Raw genomic sequence first — 19,010 nt, forward strand, 5'->3', positions numbered from 1 at the left:
TTTGGTGTCCAATGAAAATGTCTAGGTCAATTTCCATCCATCATCTCGTATCTAATAAATTATATACATTTTCTTAATAAAGGGTCACATCACATGAAGTTTTGGGCTTTTCTTGTTGTTGGAAAGAGATGGGTAAGAGGCAAATGAGAAAAAAAGATGCACAACATGTGAATGTGGTAAGAAAGAAGATGATACCCTAGCTAATGGTTTTGCTTACATTGTTGTGGTAAACATCATGAAATTTTAAGACTCTTTAGTTTTACGAAAGGCATGTGATCCAAACCTTTATGAAAAATGTCGACATTCTACATGATTAGATAGGGTGAACTCTATGACTAGAATTGTTTTATTACAAATGCACACATGTATCCATAATACAAAATATCCATACGCACATACATACATTTTCAAAGCCATTTATTGCGTGACGTGAGACTTGTGGTCCATGCTTACCCCAGTTGTAACTTGTCATAAAACCTTTTTCCATACATATCCCTTGCAAAGATTTATGTATTCCCATATAGCTATAAAAACATCTTCCAAATTTAACTTATATGTAGAGCATAACCATTTGAAAGAAAGGTAACAAGCAGGACTTGACTTTGGTACCCATAGTACATGCAAGACTAAAGCAAAAAAGCTCTCCAAAATAAGAGTGCTTTATAATATATATATATCATCACCAAACACTTGGCAAAAGCCTCAAAATCATTTCTAAGTACTCAACCTAAAGACTCAAACTCATTTCTAAGGGCAAATGAAGTTAGGAGTGGGGCGGGGGAAGCCACAGGTGGTCATGATGGAGGCAATGATGTCGAGCTTGGGGACATGGATGTTGACAATGCCGAGGACATTCACATCTAGGGCCAAGCAAAGGCACACCTCAATGTCAACGCCGAGAAGCCCTAGAAGAGGGCAACACTGTGGGGCAAGGTAACCACTAAGCAAGGGGCTACAAACTCCAATACTCACTATGTTGATGGGGCATGTGCGCACACCACCGCCATTGTTACCGTTGCTACCGCCACCGCCACCGCCATTGTTTCCATTGCCCCCACCACCACCATTGTTTCCGTTTCCCCCACCTCCACCATTGTTTCCGTTGCCCCCACCTCCACCATTGTGTCCGTTACCCCCACCACCACCATTGTTACCCCCATTATTGTTGCCATCACCACCGTGGTTACCCCCATTATTGTTGCCACCACCACCATGGTTACCCCCATTATTGTTGCCATCACCACCGTGGTTACCCCCGTTATTGTTGCCACCACCACCATGGTTACCCCCATTATTGTTGCCACCGCTATCACCGGGCACCAGGGGTAGGGTTCCAGGGCATCCACCCCCACAAGCTGAAACACAATTCGATATTGCCAATGCCATCACGACACACAAACCCAACATATTGGCCATCATTGGTTTCCCCATGGTGAGTACCTCTTGTAGTGTGGCACAACACCTCACTTACGAAATTCATCTAGTTTATTGCCCTTTATATACATCCCTCTCCCCACACTTACACATTGACATGGATCTTTTTAATTATGTTCAATCGTCTATCCCATGTGGAGGTGCATGTGCTTTCATCTGCCCAACTTATAGAAAAATGAAGTTGGTGCTACACAACCACACAATTTGCATTGGCATTTGTTCCTCGAGTATGAATCGAATCATTCTTTGTTTCTTTCCCTTTGGCTTTTCTCACACTAAAGAAATCCATGAAATCACAAACCAAATAACAACATTAATGCGCATATCTTATTAATCTTTGGCGGTTCCCCCACCTTGTTCTCAACATTGAGCATCTCGATCCTCATATTACTTAAAGCATAAAAGTTTGTGCTACTAAGCATAACATCGAGGTTAGAGAACTTGTGTTTGAGAAATTCACTTTTGTGGTCAAATCAGCATTCCATAAAAATTGTGAGCTTAGAGGACTTTCAAGCGTGATTTTTTTCAAAACAAAAACTCGTGGAAGCATGACCAATGTATTCCACTCCATCCAACATATCTAAATCATGGCACATGCACAGTTAACGTTTGTTATAGTAATGAAAAGAAGGTAATTTAAGTTTCTTTTCACTCTTTATGGTTCAACCTTCTAGCTTTATATCACCCTCTTCTTTGATAACTATGTATATCAATAGTTGTGCCTATTGGTGTTTTACAACCAACTACCGGAGACGATGTGTAAAAGCTATAATAATTGTTGGTAAGGTAGCATATCGATGCAAGGAGTCCATCTATTGAGAGTATCTCTTACCAATGTTTATCAATAATATTGCTTGTTTTCTAACTTATTTTGTATGCATTATATAATATGAAGACTTCCGTTTGATGGATATGTATAGACTTTGGACCATACATTTATGTCACGTTGACTACTCATCCGTACCACCCACACTTGCCCATGAGTTATGCATAATTAGTTGATTATATCATTGAATAATCCACGAGTCTCTTTCTATTAGCATTGTAATATGTTGTGTGCAATAGGTTGCATGCTATTTGAATCAATACAATGTCATATGTATTACTACTTAAATGATATTATGCGGGGAACTTAAATCAATACATGTGATAGAGTTTGTACGATGGCTATGAATATGGATGAATGGTATGTATCTAGCATGCTCTCTAATGTCTCTCAATTTATATATTTGCTAATGAATAAAGAATGATCTTAACTTCTCGTCCATTATTGACTTTCGACCACTATCAAGGGTTCATGTCTCCACAATATTGTTTGTGAAATATTTGGCAAAATACTAAAATACATGGATCAACAAGTGCTAACATCTTAGCCTATTTAAAATTAATGAACCATTAGATGCAATTAGATTGGAAATAGAATACTACACAATGGCTCATATTTATATACTTTGGTAGGTTAATATCTAATGGTTTAGGCTAAAAGGTAGATTATTGTTCATCTCACCAACACCCTACATATCATTACTATTTAAAGGGGAGCCTTTGCAACATATATCCATAGATTGACATATTCACATTCGTGGGGCCTACCCCACGAATACATACAAATGCAGACGAATACAGGTAACCACATGTACCATACGTGCATTCACATACGAGAATGTTTCAATTATTCGAGTATGGTAATTACAGATGGCAAATATATTCATATATATCTAATTTGTATTCTCGAATATTATGAATATTACGGATGGCGAATATCACGCATGGGTCAATATCTTTTGGAAAAAAAAACATAAATCTAATTATATTGAGGTTGTTGGCTTAGTGGCTTACATTAGAGTATCAAAAGTCTTAAATTTGAAAGAATCTAAATTCATGCCTCGTCATGGGCTTGGCCTCGTGGCTCGTAAAAAGATCATCTATTTATTATGGTCTTCTAGTCATGTCACATGTGCTAGATGACAAATTCTAGATACAAACTAGTTACTACATTGAACTTCAACAAATCTTTTGAAGGCATAGGGATGCAAATCTTTGAATGAATTTGTAGAAAGCCTTAATAAACTTCTCAATTCCTTCAATTTACTTAATGCCAAGCAACAACGAATTACAAAGACCTTTGACGGATCCAAATCGCCCTCTTTGTGAAGATTATGTAGCCTAAATATTCGACAATCTTTGATGACCTACAAATTACAAGTTTACTCAATTCCAACAATTTACTGAATGCCACGCAACAATGAATTACAAAGACCTTTGAAGGATCCAAATAACCCTCTTTGTGAACATTATGTGGCTTAAAGATTATGAATGTCTGTGGGAGCTTAAGAACAGTTGAAAAAGGTAAACATACATTGAAGTTAAGAATATTTGGAAGTGTCCATGTATCATTTAAATCACTTTAGACATAATATAAACCATTGTTCGAAAAAAAAAATAAAAATAAAAATTCAACGAGCTCTTGGCATAAGCATGTGATAATTTCTAAGACACTAATGTGTGGCTCTTTAAAATTCCAAAATGTATATATGTATGACTAGGTTTTTGTTGAAAACTATAATACAATCCTCAAAATTGGAAAGAAGTTTACCTAATACTGGATCAAACAATTCATTCATTAACATCATGAAGATTGTAGTTGATGCATATTTACAAAATGGAATGGTAAAATTAAAAATTGAACAAAATGGATTGGAAAAATTGTCTTAGGTGTATTCTCTTTAGAGATATGAGATACATATTTGATGCTACTTGTGAAGGGTTGAATAAAAAATGAATGTTGAACAAAATTAGGAAAGAATTTTAGACAAGAGGAATGAGAGCTAAAAGATTATGTCAATAATTGACATTGAGCTAGAATGGTTCGACAAACTCATCACTTCTATATGTATATTATTACAATATAACATCCCTAGACCTATGCATGGTTTTCCCCTAGCATCAAGTGCATGCTTACCATTTAGCATCAACACATACTACTTGGCTACCTTGCACGTTTATCAATTATCTTTTATGTATAACTATTCTCGAGGTGTTTACAATAATGTAAAGATTGATAATGTTGCAGATATCATAGCTATAAAGGATCTCGTGGATATAATACTTATATATTGGTTATGGTTAGTGATAGTAATCGAAGCAACTTACTTTACTTGCTTGAATTTCCTTAGTGTTTAATGTGATTAAATGCGGTGTTGATTTGTCTCAATCAAGTCTACGTGTACAAGTGGTTAAGTAAGATTTGCTTTTAGTGATTCGTAGTGACGACAATAAGTTTAGGAACGATCTAATACTAATATTACATGTGCCGTGAACAATAGAGTAGATGTCAATGTGGCTTGACCTAACAATCTAGACGTGGAGAGAGAACTTTGCCAAGTACATAGTGCAATTGAGACATAAGCCCTCCTCACCATGCATGGAACATGGAACATGTATGGATTGAAAGTTTGGAGCATTGTCGAACGAGATATAACAAATAACAGTTCAAGTGTTATGCATGTAAAAGGCCAGATACACTCAATGTTAATGGTGAAGAGAATAAGACATTAAACACTTATTAATCAAGGTGATTGGAGATTATATGTATTACATGTGCAAAACACTGTTGATTCATTATAGATGCGAGCTCGAAGAAACTAGAATAGTCATGAGTCGCTCTCAACCTCGACTACTTGTTGGAACTCGAGGTCAGCTTGCATTTGGCATTGTATGTCAAGTATGTGTATTAGCCACCGGAATCAAGTCCACACCATTGAAGAGAACCGTCAATGTTGGCAACACACTCATTGAGGTCGAGTGCAGTGGGGGTACGTTCACCAGTTGTGTCGAGGCACATCGCACTTAGGATGCTCGTCCTCACTATTTTCGCCATTCCACACGTATCCACGAACCCGCCCACCGACGGAGTGCACAAAAGGTTCCCTTCCACATTGCTCACGTGTTCATTGAGGTCGAGCGTCGACTCCTGGGGATCGCCGCCAACCTCCTTACAATTGCTCGTGAGTATTGACTCTCCAACTATGCGTGGCTTCCGGCAAGTCATCCCGAAGTTACATTGCATCTAATAGCATAGTACCAAAAATGGATGAAGAATTAGCATCGGTAACACATAAGACTTAAACGGCATGGACAAACTTAAGGGGCATTTAAATGTGTCCTTAGGGTCATTGGCAATACAAGATTAAATAAACGACAATCACACATTCATTAATGAATAGTATCGATAATTTCTTTCAATGAAATGGAGGCAAATGTAGAGTCTAGAGCTTACTCCATAGGTGCCATGGATTAAGATGACTATCAAGGTCACCATGCCCAAAAGCTGCGATATATGTGCCATTAATATAATTAGCTTCTCTTAAGTTTCTCTTAATGTTGATATGTGCGAGTGTAATTAGCAATTAGGAAGATATATAGAACATGGGTATGTGTTTTGTCAACTAACTAAATGTATGTGTTTCATGTGTGTGATTTGATATGCGAACCAACCTACCCTTCACCTACAAAAGATTTTGTTAGAGAAAGAAAAACCTTGGAAATCTGTTGTTCTGTTTGATGGAAAATTCGTTAAAAGTAAATAAGATCATCCATGATCATGTCGGACCACGTGATCGATGACTTCGTTTGCAGAGAGCCCTAAGTGCAATCGATCGATAGAAAACAATGAATGAATATTTCCACCACCATGGCTCATTACATGTTATATCTGTGTGCAAATTTGGTTCCATGTTATATCTGTAGTAGTAGGTTGTACCATGTGTTTTCGGTTCCCAACTCACCAGATTTGCGCATATAATATGAATAGCAAACAGACTACAGTAGGTGCTCAAGGCTATATTGCTATGGCTTAATCTTTGTGGTCATGTACTGTGTCCCTAAGTTTGATCTCTGTAAGATGAGTTTGTGCTTGGCTTGATTACCCGCCATCATCAAAGCTTCTTTCAATCCTGGCATCTGTACTGATATATTGCATCTTAAAACAAAGGGTGAGAAATATTTTTAAATGCATATCAATTCTGCATGCTGCTTCCATGGTGTTCTTGGAAGGGGGGAATTCATTATCAGTCTTTAATGTGGCTGAACTATTTGATTGAAACGCAAACACAAATCATTCTGATACTTCTATACATAAATCATTCTGGGGAAGTTAAAAATCTTATTAGAAACCAATGAATTACTCGATATAGAAGGTCCAACTTTAGAACAATCCAGCAAGACTACAAGTGCATCTAAAAACCCCAATTCTTGTAGAAAGGTTCTTAAAATCACTACAAAAGTGATCAATATATCGGCATCGTAGAGCACATACGTAAATCCCCTTGTAAGTTTGGGCAGAGTCAGGAAAAATCCATTGCAACATGTTGCTGCAGAGTCCGGCTCCCCTCAATCTCGTCAACCGATCAAACCCCCTCTAATTACATCCTGATGCAGGCTCAATCACGGTGGCTCCCATCCATCTTGCACAGTCCCCATGCCACACAACTGGTTTATTAATCATTCGCTAACCTTTCATCATAGATTTTTATCCGATAATTTTCAGTGCATTGTGATCCACATAGGTGTTAATTAAGAGACCGTATCATTATAGCAGGATATAATTTCCCCAATAGTGTTTCGAAACCACAAATCTCGTTTTATTTTGATTTGACTTTAGCGAGCAAGCAACTGATATATGCATCAGTTGAGTTTGACAACTATTTATCACAAGAATAGTAGTTATGACAATTGACTAACAGGATCATGCTCAAATTTACACATTTGATTTATGTACAATGTTTTTCTCTTTAATTCTTTTCTTTTCTTTCTTTATATCTTTTAATAACCCAATCAATCCATGGTGTTGATGTTAATTAGTATTAGTGTTGCAACTTGAGATGGTTTTATAACTTGAAAGAATATACACATGATTGTGTACATGTTGTACAGTAAATGAATTGGGAAACCAGCTGGAATAAGGTTGTTTTATAATATACAAAATGTGTGATGCTGTTGGTGTTGTGGCAATGGGAATATTCTGATGACTGCTCCAATGACTAATATTAGTAGTTTGCGCATTCATTAATGGATTTTCATTAATTCACCTGAAAATAAAGACATCCGGAATGTAAGTCAATTAAAATTTTAAGATTGATCAAGTGGGCAAAAGAATGGCTCTCTTTCTCTCTCAAAATTATGTGAATGTATTGTAGATTGTGTCATAATTTAGACATCCTCAATGTTTCAATGTTAGATTTCAAACATGCAGTTATGCAGTATCTAAGGAAGTGTAAGGGAGTATTGATTTGGTTCTTCTTTAGTTTATTGGATATCCAACTAGCCATGTAGCTGAGACATCACGATATTCGTAGTGCTAATGCAGCGTTTTTCTATTGTGGCCAGAATTGTTGGTAAGTTTATCAATGAAGTGTGGAATGCATCTAACTGGAATCACAAGCAAAATGCACAGTTGCATTCGTACGATTTTCCATCCCCCCATTGCAGAAAGAGGTATATTGATGACATTGCATTTTTCACGAGGCTCATTTCTAGTCTAGGGATTTTATAATCGGCGTCTCACTTAAATGGTTGGTAAGGATCTTTCTACACAATGAAATCTCTTCCATTAACATAATTTGATTATTTGACAATTTGAGATGATGAGCTCGAAAGGTTGTCCATTAATCTCTCTTGATTCAACATATATATTACCTTGTGTTCGGTGATAAATCTTTGAACTTTATCTGTCTCTTCCTCAACCTTTTTGGAGGCATGCTCCTCCACCACATGTGCTACATCATCCACAACCTCCAAAGCCTTCGTAACTTCGCTAGCTAGTTCATCGACATTCTCTAATACAAATTACCATGTCGTTCATTAAGGACAAGGACGTTAACCAAATAGATTCAAATTTTTTTATGAGATTTAGACAAGAAAAATTGTTCATAATACCATTTTGGAAGTAGCTAGTGACTTAAGCTATTTTGTTTGTTTGGGATTTTGATTTAAAAAGAATATCTATGATTAGGTGTAATTACCTTCCAATTTTGAAATAATCTTCTTTTCACTTGTCATAAGCTTTCTAATGAGATTGAAAGCAATGATTAGGGGACCTGCACCATAAATCAAGGACCTAGAAACCAAGCATTAAACAAACAAACTATCATATAGAGAAGTATATTCATCCTGGCCCAAATGATATAATCGTGTTCTCATCAAAATATAAATCATAATATAGTTGAAATAGGTTTGATGCACTACTACAGAATGAGCTGTTTCTGGCACTATATACCAGCATTTATGGAGAAGTGCCGGAAATATTGCCATATTATGGAAGTGCCCAAACCCCTGGCAATACCCAAAAATGGCACATTTTGGGGTTTCAGGTAGTACTTTATAGTATTCTGCCTAAATGCGGGCAAATGTTTATTTGGAGCTGCCAAAACAACCCATTCATGTTGTTGTGCTTCTTGTCATGAATATCATCTTACCAGTTAGAAAATTTGGGGTCACTAGTATTATTTGAGGGATTCGTGGATTCCTCGTTGCTTCCATTGCCAGCAGCAGCAGCACCACTAGTAGCATATTAATCAGTTCAACAACATAAATATCATCAGCATGTACAAAGCAAGAAGGAATTATAAGACAAACAAAAAAAAGGGCTCCATAATGGGTGTATGCTTATTGTAGATGTTATTATTTTTTAATGGAGATAAAATCAATCTTAACAACCTCCTCCATGTCACGAATAAGGATGTGAGAGTGGGCCAAAGTTGAACAATGGAAAAAATGGGCACGAGGACGTGGATGAGAAGCTTCAACACATCCCAATACCGGAAATTGGTGATGTGAAACTTGGACATTGACTTCGACATTTGTCGCTTCGGGGGGGTAATCTGTGACGATGATGGTGATGGCAACGATGATGAATCATTATCATGCTTACTACCCTTTGCAACTGTAGATTCAACCTTATCAACCACCTCTTCAATTGAATCTATCTCTTTGCTTACCTAAGTAATTTTGTTAAGCATCATGTCAACACAAAGATGTATACTGCCCTCCGGCCACCTCATTATATCTTCATGCACGCATAACACAAATAACTCATGCTATTTCGATAAATCAAATAGAAGTGAAGCTATTCAAATCCTGATGTTTTTATGTATATCTGTGCAGTACAACATGTGTCCAACTGATGGGTGGAAATTGTTTTTGTACATAGAAGATTGCCAGTGTAATTATTGCTTTTTAATACTGAGAACAGACGATAACCAAATAATCGATGTACTTTGGAGCTATGATGTGTTATTGATAATGGTAGCTTTAGGTCATGATATGATTCTAGGATGTTATAAGCTAAATCAACTACTCAGTGGGTTGAATCAAGGAAAATTACAGTCTTTACAACTCTTATAATGTAACAATATGGTATTAACCCAGAAGGTTAAACCCTTTTCCGGATTAACTTGACCTTACTCAGACCTTTCTCTTAGTTGACCATGTACTAAATTGGGTAATTTCCAGTACTTCATTTGAGCAAATTCTCATGTATATGTACTATCATATGCATATCATTTACCTCATGGACAACATCTTTGGCTTTAATGACATCACTCTTTAGTTTCGCCGAAATCTTTTCCACTGCCACAGCCACCTTCTCTACTATGGCCGCATCCTCTCCGATCACTGTTGCTACTTCATAAACCTCATCTGCACATATAATTTACAATTTGGAAGAGTCTAATCCATATTACTAGTGTGTGTGTGTGTGTGTGTGTGTGTGTGTGTGTGTGTGTGTGTGTGTGTGTGTGTTACACTAATTTATAAGAATAAGTCACTTATTAGATAATACAGCAATATGTATGTCTTAATCTTCTTAATGAATGAATTAATTACAAGAAGAGGTTAATTACCTTCTGCTTTGCGAATGAAGTTCACACTTCTTGGTGGTGGTGTCGACGAGGACGAATCCGACATGTCTACCACAAGAAAGATATTTTCTCTGGTATGTTGCCAATTAAATGAGCAGAGGGAGGCAGTGTTAAAGATTAGATGATACGAGGAAGTGGCACTAGAATCCTATGGTCAACAATAAACCAGTGCTTTCTTGTGCACCAAAAATGCCCAACTAATCATTGCCCTGGCTTCGAGCAGAGAAAATCATGTTACTTTAGGAACACTTATCAAATTAAGTTGAACAATTCTTTACGAGCACGCCACACACACACACACACACACACACGGACAGGCTGTCTCTTTGTTTAAACATTACACACAGAGGTATTGACGTAGAGGCAACGAGAAACTACCGATTCTTCCAATTGAAATGATGGTACTAGATTTCTCAACTTATTGATAGAAGAACAATTGTAATTTAGCAAAGGTTGATCCAATAGAATCGTGATGTAGAAGTTATGCTCCGGGTAGATAGATCTGGGATGTTTGTTTAATTATAATTCATATCTTGAGTGAGAAAGTCTAGATGAGAAATTATTCTTGTGAGATTGATTCATGCGTTTTATCATCATCCACTTCGAAAGTCAAAGACGACATATGGGACCAAGCACAATACACTTTGGTTGACGAGAGAGAGAGATGTGTGTTTGTGTATTCCATTGAATGGGTCCAATTTGCGATATAATGCTACTAGATGCGCAAACTGCGAAAAGGTGCTAATATATATATATATAATCTTTAATTGGCATTGAACGAAACCTTCACTTTTATTTCATTTATATCTGTGCCTTCAAGTCTTACATTGCATCGTTTCAACTCGTTGCCATCATAAAGAACACAAGATTATTGAGAAGAATATGCATCAACTCAAGAAACACGTGCACCAAAATTTGTGATGATCGACCCTTTAGAATCCCATTCACATCATCCTCAATCTCAACATCAACTCCCAGAAACCGGGACACAAATGAGATTAAATTCACAAACAATAAAATGATCATCACCATTTGGCAAATGACACAAGATATTGATGAACTCTGTATCACCCAAATAATCCATTTTGAGCACCAATAATATATTTTTCAAGAAAACTCATCATCCGCCAATTTTTTGTTTTAAAATATATATACAGATGGAGTTACACACGTCACTTGCAATACATTGATCATGACTGGTTCTGGTTCTGTACCACACCCTCAAAAACCAGATTTGGAAGGACACCATTAGTTAGTACCGATCTCAAGTAAAAACACAACAATCTTATATATTGCATACAATATCACTAGATCATCAACTTTATCATAAAGTTACTCATCATTACAAGTCCATAAATATGTTGACTAAATATTGACCCATTTGATATTTTGGCTTTCCTTTTAACTCAGTAATTTGTGTGGTTACAACAAAAACAATATTTCTTCCTCGCTTTTACAGCGTACAACGAGATTTATAAGGCTGTAACTTGTAACCCCTGTATTCACTTTCAGATGGAACATTTTATCACATAACATCTTGTTTATGAGAATAAGAACCCTCCCAAACCAAGAGAATGTGGGAATGCTGTTAATACACACAATGGCTACGAAAATCATGCACATGGCACGGCAAAAGGAATGTGATATATAATGCACGTGAGTCCATGTGCAATCACACACCATTATTCTTAGAGTCCATGTACAGTTAAATTTTTACAAAATCATATTCTCATAGCTTTTTGACCTAGAATGGAAGGGGGGAGGGGGGGGGGGGGGGGGGGGGGGACAATGATTAAGTGCGACACATACAATGAGAGAGAGGGTTTTCGTAAATGTCATATGCAGGGAATGTTGGCTCTGGCAGTCCTGATCTGCTTTCATGTGTTACTACTACATCTTCCACGAAAGCTGGCCATCCTAGAGCAGGATCCCCCAAGAACTTTGCCATGAGACCTTTGTTGGGTTTAATAGATTTTAAGCGGTGACCCATGTATCGTCGAGCTCCAATGATGAGCTTCGCAAAGTTCCCACCATGGGTCATCACAAATACATCTGACTTCAAACACACCAGAAAATCCAAGGCTGCCAAACTAGTCACATGTTTCCGAAAAGGCTCCAGCTCCTCTTTAGTAGCCAATCCCTCCTTTGTAACCTGATACAGGAAGAAAAGAGAAACACTGCCCTTGGTTATGGATCACTCATAGCACAATATAACACATGGAATAAGTATTTGTGCAATGTATAGCTTGCCAGGTTTGGAAACATGTTCCTCAAGGGTGCCATGCGTTTATCTCCACCATATACTTGTCCTGATGCAACATATATGGGTGTTTCTTTGGGGTACCCCATTGCCATAAGAATGACGGCAACCTCACTGGGCTCTAGTGGGCAACGCCCCTCCTTGCGCTTTTCTAAACCTAGCTGCCAAAGATGGGATCCATTCTGCGGGTAAAAATAAGACATTTACATATTAAAATCGCTCCCCCTGTGATTGATGAACTGCATACACAAGCCAACTCACATTCAATGAAACCACTTTAGCACTCATAACATCACACGCTTTAATTTGAATTTCCTTCAATCAGATAACAAAACTTATTTTACATATTTACTTTTCTTTCCTTCAATCAGATTTACTTTAGGGGTGAGGGGGGGAATTCCAAGCTCCAGAGAACCACAATTCTTTTAGATTAGAAAGGCCATAATGCACACATGTAGATTTCAACAGACAATATTATTTTACATTTGCGATGCAGAACAGCCAATGACTGAAATGATAAATGTATGAATTGCAAACCTATTGATAAAGCTGGAACCATTGAAATAGTTTCGGCACATGCTAATTCCAACCAGTTTGACTTCATGTCAATAATGCAATTTCTATTTTAGTTTATCCATGATCACTATGATAAGCATCAGGACGAACATGTGCCCAGGAACTTTTCAAATAAGCATCCAAAGCCTAAGGATACATTAGATAATGATATACTGCAGAATATGAGAATAATGATAATACTACGAGAGTTCAACATAGAAAGTAAAAGCAATAGCCTCTCGTACTGGGCTAAACCTTCTCGTTCAAAAGACTCAACATAAAAAGTTTTGATTTTGAGGAACCCATATGTTAGACACTCACGCGATTTGCTCATTAATTGCCCCTTTGGCTTTCAAGTTTCACAGTTGCATTGCACACAATCCAGACTATCTTGTAGGCATTTATACGATTCTCCTACTCATTGACCTATACTGTGAATGTTTTGGCTCCTCTCCTTCTCTGTGAACTCCACAAATAAGCTTCTATCCTCATGTCTTCCAAAATGGTTTGCGTTCTAAACATCTCTATTGTTCTATCTGCCTTTCACCTCTAGAATATCACAATTATATGATACATATGAAAGTGTTAGCACAAAAGAACTCCTGATCCTAGCTCCATCATTTCCGATGTGATGGTTTACAAGGTCTGAGGGATTCATGTGAACATGAGATGTCTGGAGTGAAGCACCAAGGTAAGCATATTAGATGGGCACATGCCCCAATGATTTTAAGGTGAAGGGTAAGAAGCGAAGGACAAATCTAACACATGGACAGAATATGAAGAAAGACTGCTATAATTAACACACAACATTTTACTGTAGTGTCAAGATTTGAATTTCTGAAATCGGCGGTGAAGGATTCAGCAACTGGAACCAATATAAATGGTCGTTCTCTGTTTGTTGGTATTTTCTTGAGTTTACTTACAAAATTCCTTCTCATGACTGTTGCTCTCTTAACTAACATCTCTCTATTCTCCTAGGCGCATAATGTCTTGGATTTGTATTTTGAACAGCTTTCTAATCTCTCATTGATTTGTCAATGAAACTGGATAGTGACCCTTTTCATTTGAAAATCTCTGTGATACTGTTTAAGATGTTCAAAGCCAGAAATTCGTTTAGCTTAAGTCTTTTTATAATACTTTCCCAAATCATGAATTCTACCTGGGTACAAAAGGAAAATGAAGTCTACGATACATAAGATATTAAGTTGATCATGAGTTAACACACCTTATACCGTCGAGGCCATTCCTTTTGACGGTAAGCAGCCATCATAGCCTTCTCTTGCCTGTTGCCCACAAAGTCACAGAAGGAAAGGCCTACCATTCCCTTCTCAAACCGCAAGTGCAAAGCCCTGCCAAGAAATTCCTAACGTTCAAACTGCTTTGTCTTATGGATGGATCAAAAACATGTAAGGGTGTAATAGGTTTGCTTCGTCTTATATCAGTACAAAGGTTTGCTTACATGTAAGGGTGTAATAGGCCAGTGCGATTTTTCATCCTTGCCACCAAACCATCAGCCATCTCTTCAACCTCTGGCAAGAACTTTAAAGCGTGATAATTAACTCTGCATCGAAGCATGTTTATTTCCGGAGGAACATTATCGTATCTGCCAATTCGATATGCATAAGCGGATTAATGGTCAAAAATATTATCATGCGATGAACAAGAAGCCAGCATTACAGAACTAGAGATAAAATTTACCAACCCAAGTCTGTCAACAAAAGGCTTCAATGCCATAATTCTTTTCTCTTTGATCCTTGGTAAAACATTATCCAAATAAAATTGTGCCGATGCATATTTAGGAATGTTTTTCACTGTGCGTCTAGACAGAGAAGAAAGACTAAGTCAAGCGGTTATCTTCCAAATACAGCAATGACGATATTAGATTATTTCCAGCAGGTTGTTAGACACTAAATTCTAGTGTGAGTAACCTAATGCTTGTATACAGCTCTCCTTTGTCAGTAAACCACGAAGGGATCTCCTTCACTATCCGCACATCATCCTTCAAATAATTGATGAAATGGTCAACGTCAAAAATATCTTCAAATTTTCTGCAAATATAATGAATTGAAACTGATCAATATCGATTTGTTTTGCAAAAACTAACAATACCCAAAACGTGGAAATTATGACATTCATCAGTAACATATAAAGAATGTTTGGAAGTGTGAAACAGAAATCAAAATTCAGATTGCTTGTCAAGCAATTTAAATTTATGACATTAATCACTCACATAGAAAGAATGTTTGGATGTGTAAACAGAAATCAAAATTTAGATTGCCAACACTAGTAAGTCTACAGAATAAAAGTTAGAAGTGGGTCACATATGTATGAACCTCCATAAAAAGCAAAGAAGACTCAGATGTCATTTCATGAGAAATAGTGTTTTGCACGGGCAATCAACAACATAGAGATACAATGGATAAAACAGATGATATTAATAGTAGAGAAGCACTGAGGCGCAAACCAACCTGAGCTTTCTCGCTAACATTACATTAATAGATTCCCTAACAGCTAACCTATTTACTGCATTACCTTCTCAACCAATCTCTAGCGACCATGGTCAGCAGAAAAGTTTGTGCTTGTTTGACAACCAACAAGATGTACCTACATTTGAAGGGCCAAATGATTAAGGTACTAATACACTATCTAGGATAACCGGATTCTATTATCACACTGCTCACCCATCTTGTGACAACAAGTATAAGAACTACTAAGTCTCTCAAAGTTTCTAAGTTCATGCATCTTGTTGGTTGCCATAGAGGTGGCCCACACGTTCCTCCTTTGTACAAAATAATTATTCCAGAAACACTGACATTTCAATGACATCTAAGCATCTCTTATTGACATGCCTAAGTTATTACATTACAGCAATATTGAACTAATCCCCTTGTGCGTGTTGAAGAAATTTCTCAGACAAATATTGCCATTTCAATGAAATCTAAACATTGCTGACTGAAAAGTAACAGTGATTACATCAAATTAATATTGAACTAATCCCTTGACACATACTGAAGAAATTTCTCAAGTAAGCAACTTGTTTTTTGTCATGTGTGTGCCCATCTCATTCTATGACGCTTAAGTTCATTCACAATAGTGAGTCACATTTGAGTGGGTACATAACAAGAGGTGAAAGATGAATTAAAGTTCATTCACATTAGTGAGTTACATTTAAGTAGGCACATGACAGCATTGAAGAGGTGAAATATGAGTTGAAGTTGCTTGAAAGCACTGAAAAACTGAAAGAAAGTTAAAGTCTATAATTCAACAAATTTCCATCAGTTTTAAAAAAAACAAAGTATTTTATTAAATAAAGTCATACAACCAAATATTCTTCAAAAACAAGCATGGTCAGCACAAGGACACTATGCTATGACAAATTTTAATGCAAAGCATATACAGCTTACGTTTCGTCCTTCCATATTTGGTCTTGCTTCATCAGTGGGATGATTAACGTAACATTCATTATTTTTGCCACAGCAACAGCATTGCATATCTGCAACATAGGGGAGAACGACATATGTCACAGCTGAAATTGGATAATAAAAGGAAGATAGTTGAGAAGACACACAGCAATGCGCTGCTGATTGAGTCCACCCTCTGCATGAACCGCAAGGTAACCATTTGTCTCATTCTCAGGTGGAGGAGCTGTAGGTGGTAAATCAAAATATTTAGACATAATAAATCTGAACTATGAAACAACATCATGTAGATAAGGTAACTTACAAGAAATTCCATAACCTCTCTTCTCAGCACATGGCCTCCAGGAAGTTGTTGCAGAGTATGGATTTTCCCAAAGTGAGGGTGCTTCGCGTACCTAAGATAAAAATGGAATAACAAGAAAAGACCAATACTGTCCAATAAATGGTTTGCGATAGAATGGCATATAAAGCTTGTAGGTAGCTTATGAGAAAATCAAACAGAAATTGCAGTGCAGATAGTTGTTCTTTTGGTCAAGACTCAAGCATTTCCTTATACACAAAATAAGTGAATATCTAAAGCTAAGAGAGGGAAAGCAAGCACTTCTGAAAGAGGAAGTGTTCCCACCAGACAGGTATATTAGATACCTAAACAGATTGATAAGAGTAAACCAAGAGTTTGCAGCTACAAATGTAAGATTAAAATGTTATTAATAAACCACATGAAGAAGGAAGAGATGCTGAAAAGAAAATTGGAACATAAAAAAAAAGGAAAATTATACTGCAACATTCTGTCGTATACCAAACTTTAAAACAGTGACATCATCAGCTTTAGCATGAAATATCTGAAAGTGTCTCAGACATGTATGTAATATCCTGGGACTAAAATCTCATGACATGCTTGTGTGATAATGCCATTCACACACCAAATCTATTGAGGCTAACTTCTCCAAAAAGGTAGATGTCCCAGATAATAAGTTACAATTAATCTATCTTGTTATGAATCATTCTGATATGCGGCAACTTATCACACATCTATAATTGAATGGCAAACTAAATTTCATAATAGTCCCAGACATTCAACCAAAATTGCCAAACCTGTCAATAACCTGAAAACATTCATCGGGTAGATACTCAACATAGTATATTTCTTATCATTGCCTTTCATCTCCTTTTGCCATGTTTCTTGAAAATGAAGAAGCACAAAATAGCCCAAAGGTTAACACTCTTCTATAAGAATTTATCAATATCTTGTGAGTTATGACCTCTAGAGAAATTGATTAATTTCTTGGTAAAACTCTTGCAGATTTTCCATTAATTTATACTCAAAAATTTATTTTTTTTCTTGGAAATATTTTAGTATTTTCCTCTCTGCTTCCACACTTCCAAATGGCACCTTACCACTAGAACTGTGAATAGGGTTAATGTAGGCAAATTCCACTAATGGAAGAAACTTTTCTCAGTTTTTCCTTTCCTCGGACATGTAGCTTTAAACCAAATCCAATATGTATGAATTGGCATTAAAACACTTAACCATGCAGGGCACCCTCGTGAATGGTTTTGATAAAGGAGAGCTTCAAAGTGAGTCACATATACTCAAACAGTATTGTCCAAAAAAAAATGTTCATCCTTGGATTGGATCTCTACCACTGACAAAAGATCACTAAAATACACAAAGATCGTATATAGTAGCTGCAAAGCCTTGGATCTAAAATATTCCCCATTACATTTGTGGTACATTCCCAGGGTTAATAGATTGGGCGCATAAACAGACTGCAATGTATATTTCCAAATACTGCACCAGAGGAATGAAATATGATAGAGATGCGTACCAGTGGACAACGCAGGGTTATGCCTTCTTTTTTGCAGAGAAAAGGAGGGTTCTTTGGATGCAGGAGCAAGAGAAAATAAAGAGATGAGATGAGAACAAAACAAAACAAATACAAAGGAAATGCAGTATAAAGTGGAAGAAAAAGGAGAGGGACTTACCACAAGATCCCGAAGAGATGGCAGGGTGAAGGCGAGGATGATAAGGAGGAGAGGTATCAGTAGGAGGGGGAGGGCGGTGCAGAGGTGTCGAGGGAGGAGATGAGCTGCAGCGGCAGCATAATCCTTCATAACACCACATGAATTGGGGGTTTTGTGAGTATGGGTACTTAATACAGTTGCAGCAGGAGCAGCCGATTCAGAAGCAGGGGAAGAAGGATGAGGAGGAGAGGAGGAAGAAGAAGGAGATGGTGATGGTGATGGTGATGGTGATGATGATGAAGACAATCCTCTGTTCTCTCGCTCCCTCCTGTCGACAAGAGGGACGTCCAGCTGCTGCCTTGCACTGCCACTGTGCCTCATCTCCGCCATTGCAGCATTGCTCCCTCTCTCTCTCTCTCTCTTCGCTCCACATACGTATGTATGTATGTATATGTATGT

General features: G+C 37.2%; 3 protein-coding genes across 6 annotated transcripts; all 3 read right to left on the minus strand.

The window, feature by feature from the left end:
• Positions 1–627: 627 nt before the first annotated feature.
• Positions 628–1,480, minus strand: LOC147863529 (uncharacterized). 3 transcript variants are annotated; one of them, XM_087320516.1, is made up of 2 exons: positions 1,206–1,479; positions 628–1,112 (listed from the first exon to the last, which is right to left on the minus strand). In XM_087320516.1, the coding sequence occupies exons 1-2, from the start codon at positions 1,429–1,431 to the stop codon at positions 748–750; spliced, it is 591 nt and encodes a 196-aa protein (XP_087176642.1). In that variant the 5' UTR covers positions 1,432–1,479; the 3' UTR covers positions 628–747. The 3 variants fall into 3 exon arrangements, with proteins under 3 accessions (XP_087176642.1, XP_087176641.1, XP_087176639.1); XM_087320515.1 differs by having other exon boundaries at positions 628–1,085; positions 1,140–1,479; XM_087320513.1 differs by having other exon boundaries at positions 628–1,480.
• A 5,824-nt stretch (positions 1,481–7,304) lies between these two features.
• On the minus strand, positions 7,305–10,921 carry LOC147863530 (uncharacterized). 2 transcript variants are annotated; one of them, XM_087320422.1, is made up of 7 exons: positions 10,335–10,921; positions 10,001–10,131; positions 9,148–9,431; positions 8,910–8,993; positions 8,457–8,551; positions 8,131–8,270; positions 7,305–7,523 (listed from the first exon to the last, which is right to left on the minus strand). In XM_087320422.1, the coding sequence occupies exons 1-7, from the start codon at positions 10,396–10,398 to the stop codon at positions 7,515–7,517; spliced, it is 807 nt and encodes a 268-aa protein (XP_087176548.1). In that variant the 5' UTR covers positions 10,399–10,921; the 3' UTR covers positions 7,305–7,514. The 2 variants fall into 2 exon arrangements, with proteins under 2 accessions (XP_087176548.1, XP_087176549.1); XM_087320423.1 differs by having other exon boundaries at positions 9,151–9,431; positions 10,335–10,918.
• Positions 10,922–11,916: 995 nt separating this feature from the next.
• LOC147863531 (O-fucosyltransferase family protein) lies at positions 11,917–18,967 on the minus strand. The gene is made up of 11 exons (XM_087319681.1): positions 18,573–18,967; positions 18,416–18,466; positions 16,891–16,981; positions 16,736–16,812; positions 16,572–16,660; positions 15,096–15,215; positions 14,870–14,986; positions 14,627–14,770; positions 14,393–14,516; positions 12,598–12,794; positions 11,917–12,499 (listed from the first exon to the last, which is right to left on the minus strand). The coding sequence occupies exons 1-11, from the start codon at positions 18,939–18,941 to the stop codon at positions 12,145–12,147; spliced, it is 1,734 nt and encodes a 577-aa protein (XP_087175807.1). The 5' UTR covers positions 18,942–18,967; the 3' UTR covers positions 11,917–12,144.
• Between the last annotated feature and the right edge of the window lie 43 nt (positions 18,968–19,010).

The sequence above is a fragment of the Azolla caroliniana genome, unplaced genomic scaffold (genome assembly GCF_043228905.1).
Source record: "Azolla caroliniana isolate FFs.n. ecotype wild unplaced genomic scaffold, voAzoCaro1.0.p SCAF_5, whole genome shotgun sequence".
Classification (NCBI taxonomy): domain Eukaryota; kingdom Viridiplantae; phylum Streptophyta; class Polypodiopsida; order Salviniales; family Salviniaceae; genus Azolla; species Azolla caroliniana.

Coding starts and splice junctions, on each gene's coding strand:
- LOC147863529 (XM_087320513.1), bottom strand. CDS start 1,431: ATGGGGAAACCAATGATGGCCAATATGTTGGGTTTGTGTGTCGTGATG.
- LOC147863531 (XM_087319681.1), bottom strand. CDS start 18,941: ATGGCGGAGATGAGGCACAGTGGCAGTGCAAGGCAGCAGCTGGACGTC. Junction 16,982..18,415: donor TAACCCTGCGTTGTCCACTG/GTACGCATCTCT, acceptor TTTTTATCTTAG/GTACGCGAAGCACCCTCACT. Junction 15,216..16,571: donor CAAATATGGAAGGACGAAAC/GTAAGCTGTATA, acceptor TTATATTTGCAG/AAAATTTGAAGATATTTTTG.
- LOC147863530 (XM_087320422.1), bottom strand. CDS start 10,398: ATGTCGGATTCGTCCTCGTCGACACCACCACCAAGAAGTGTGAACTTC. Junction 8,994..9,147: donor TTCGTGACATGGAGGAGGTT/GTTAAGATTGAT, acceptor ATATGCTACTAG/TGGTGCTGCTGCTGCTGGCA. Junction 8,271..8,456: donor GATTATTTCAAAATTGGAAG/GTAATTACACCT, acceptor AATTTGTATTAG/AGAATGTCGATGAACTAGCT.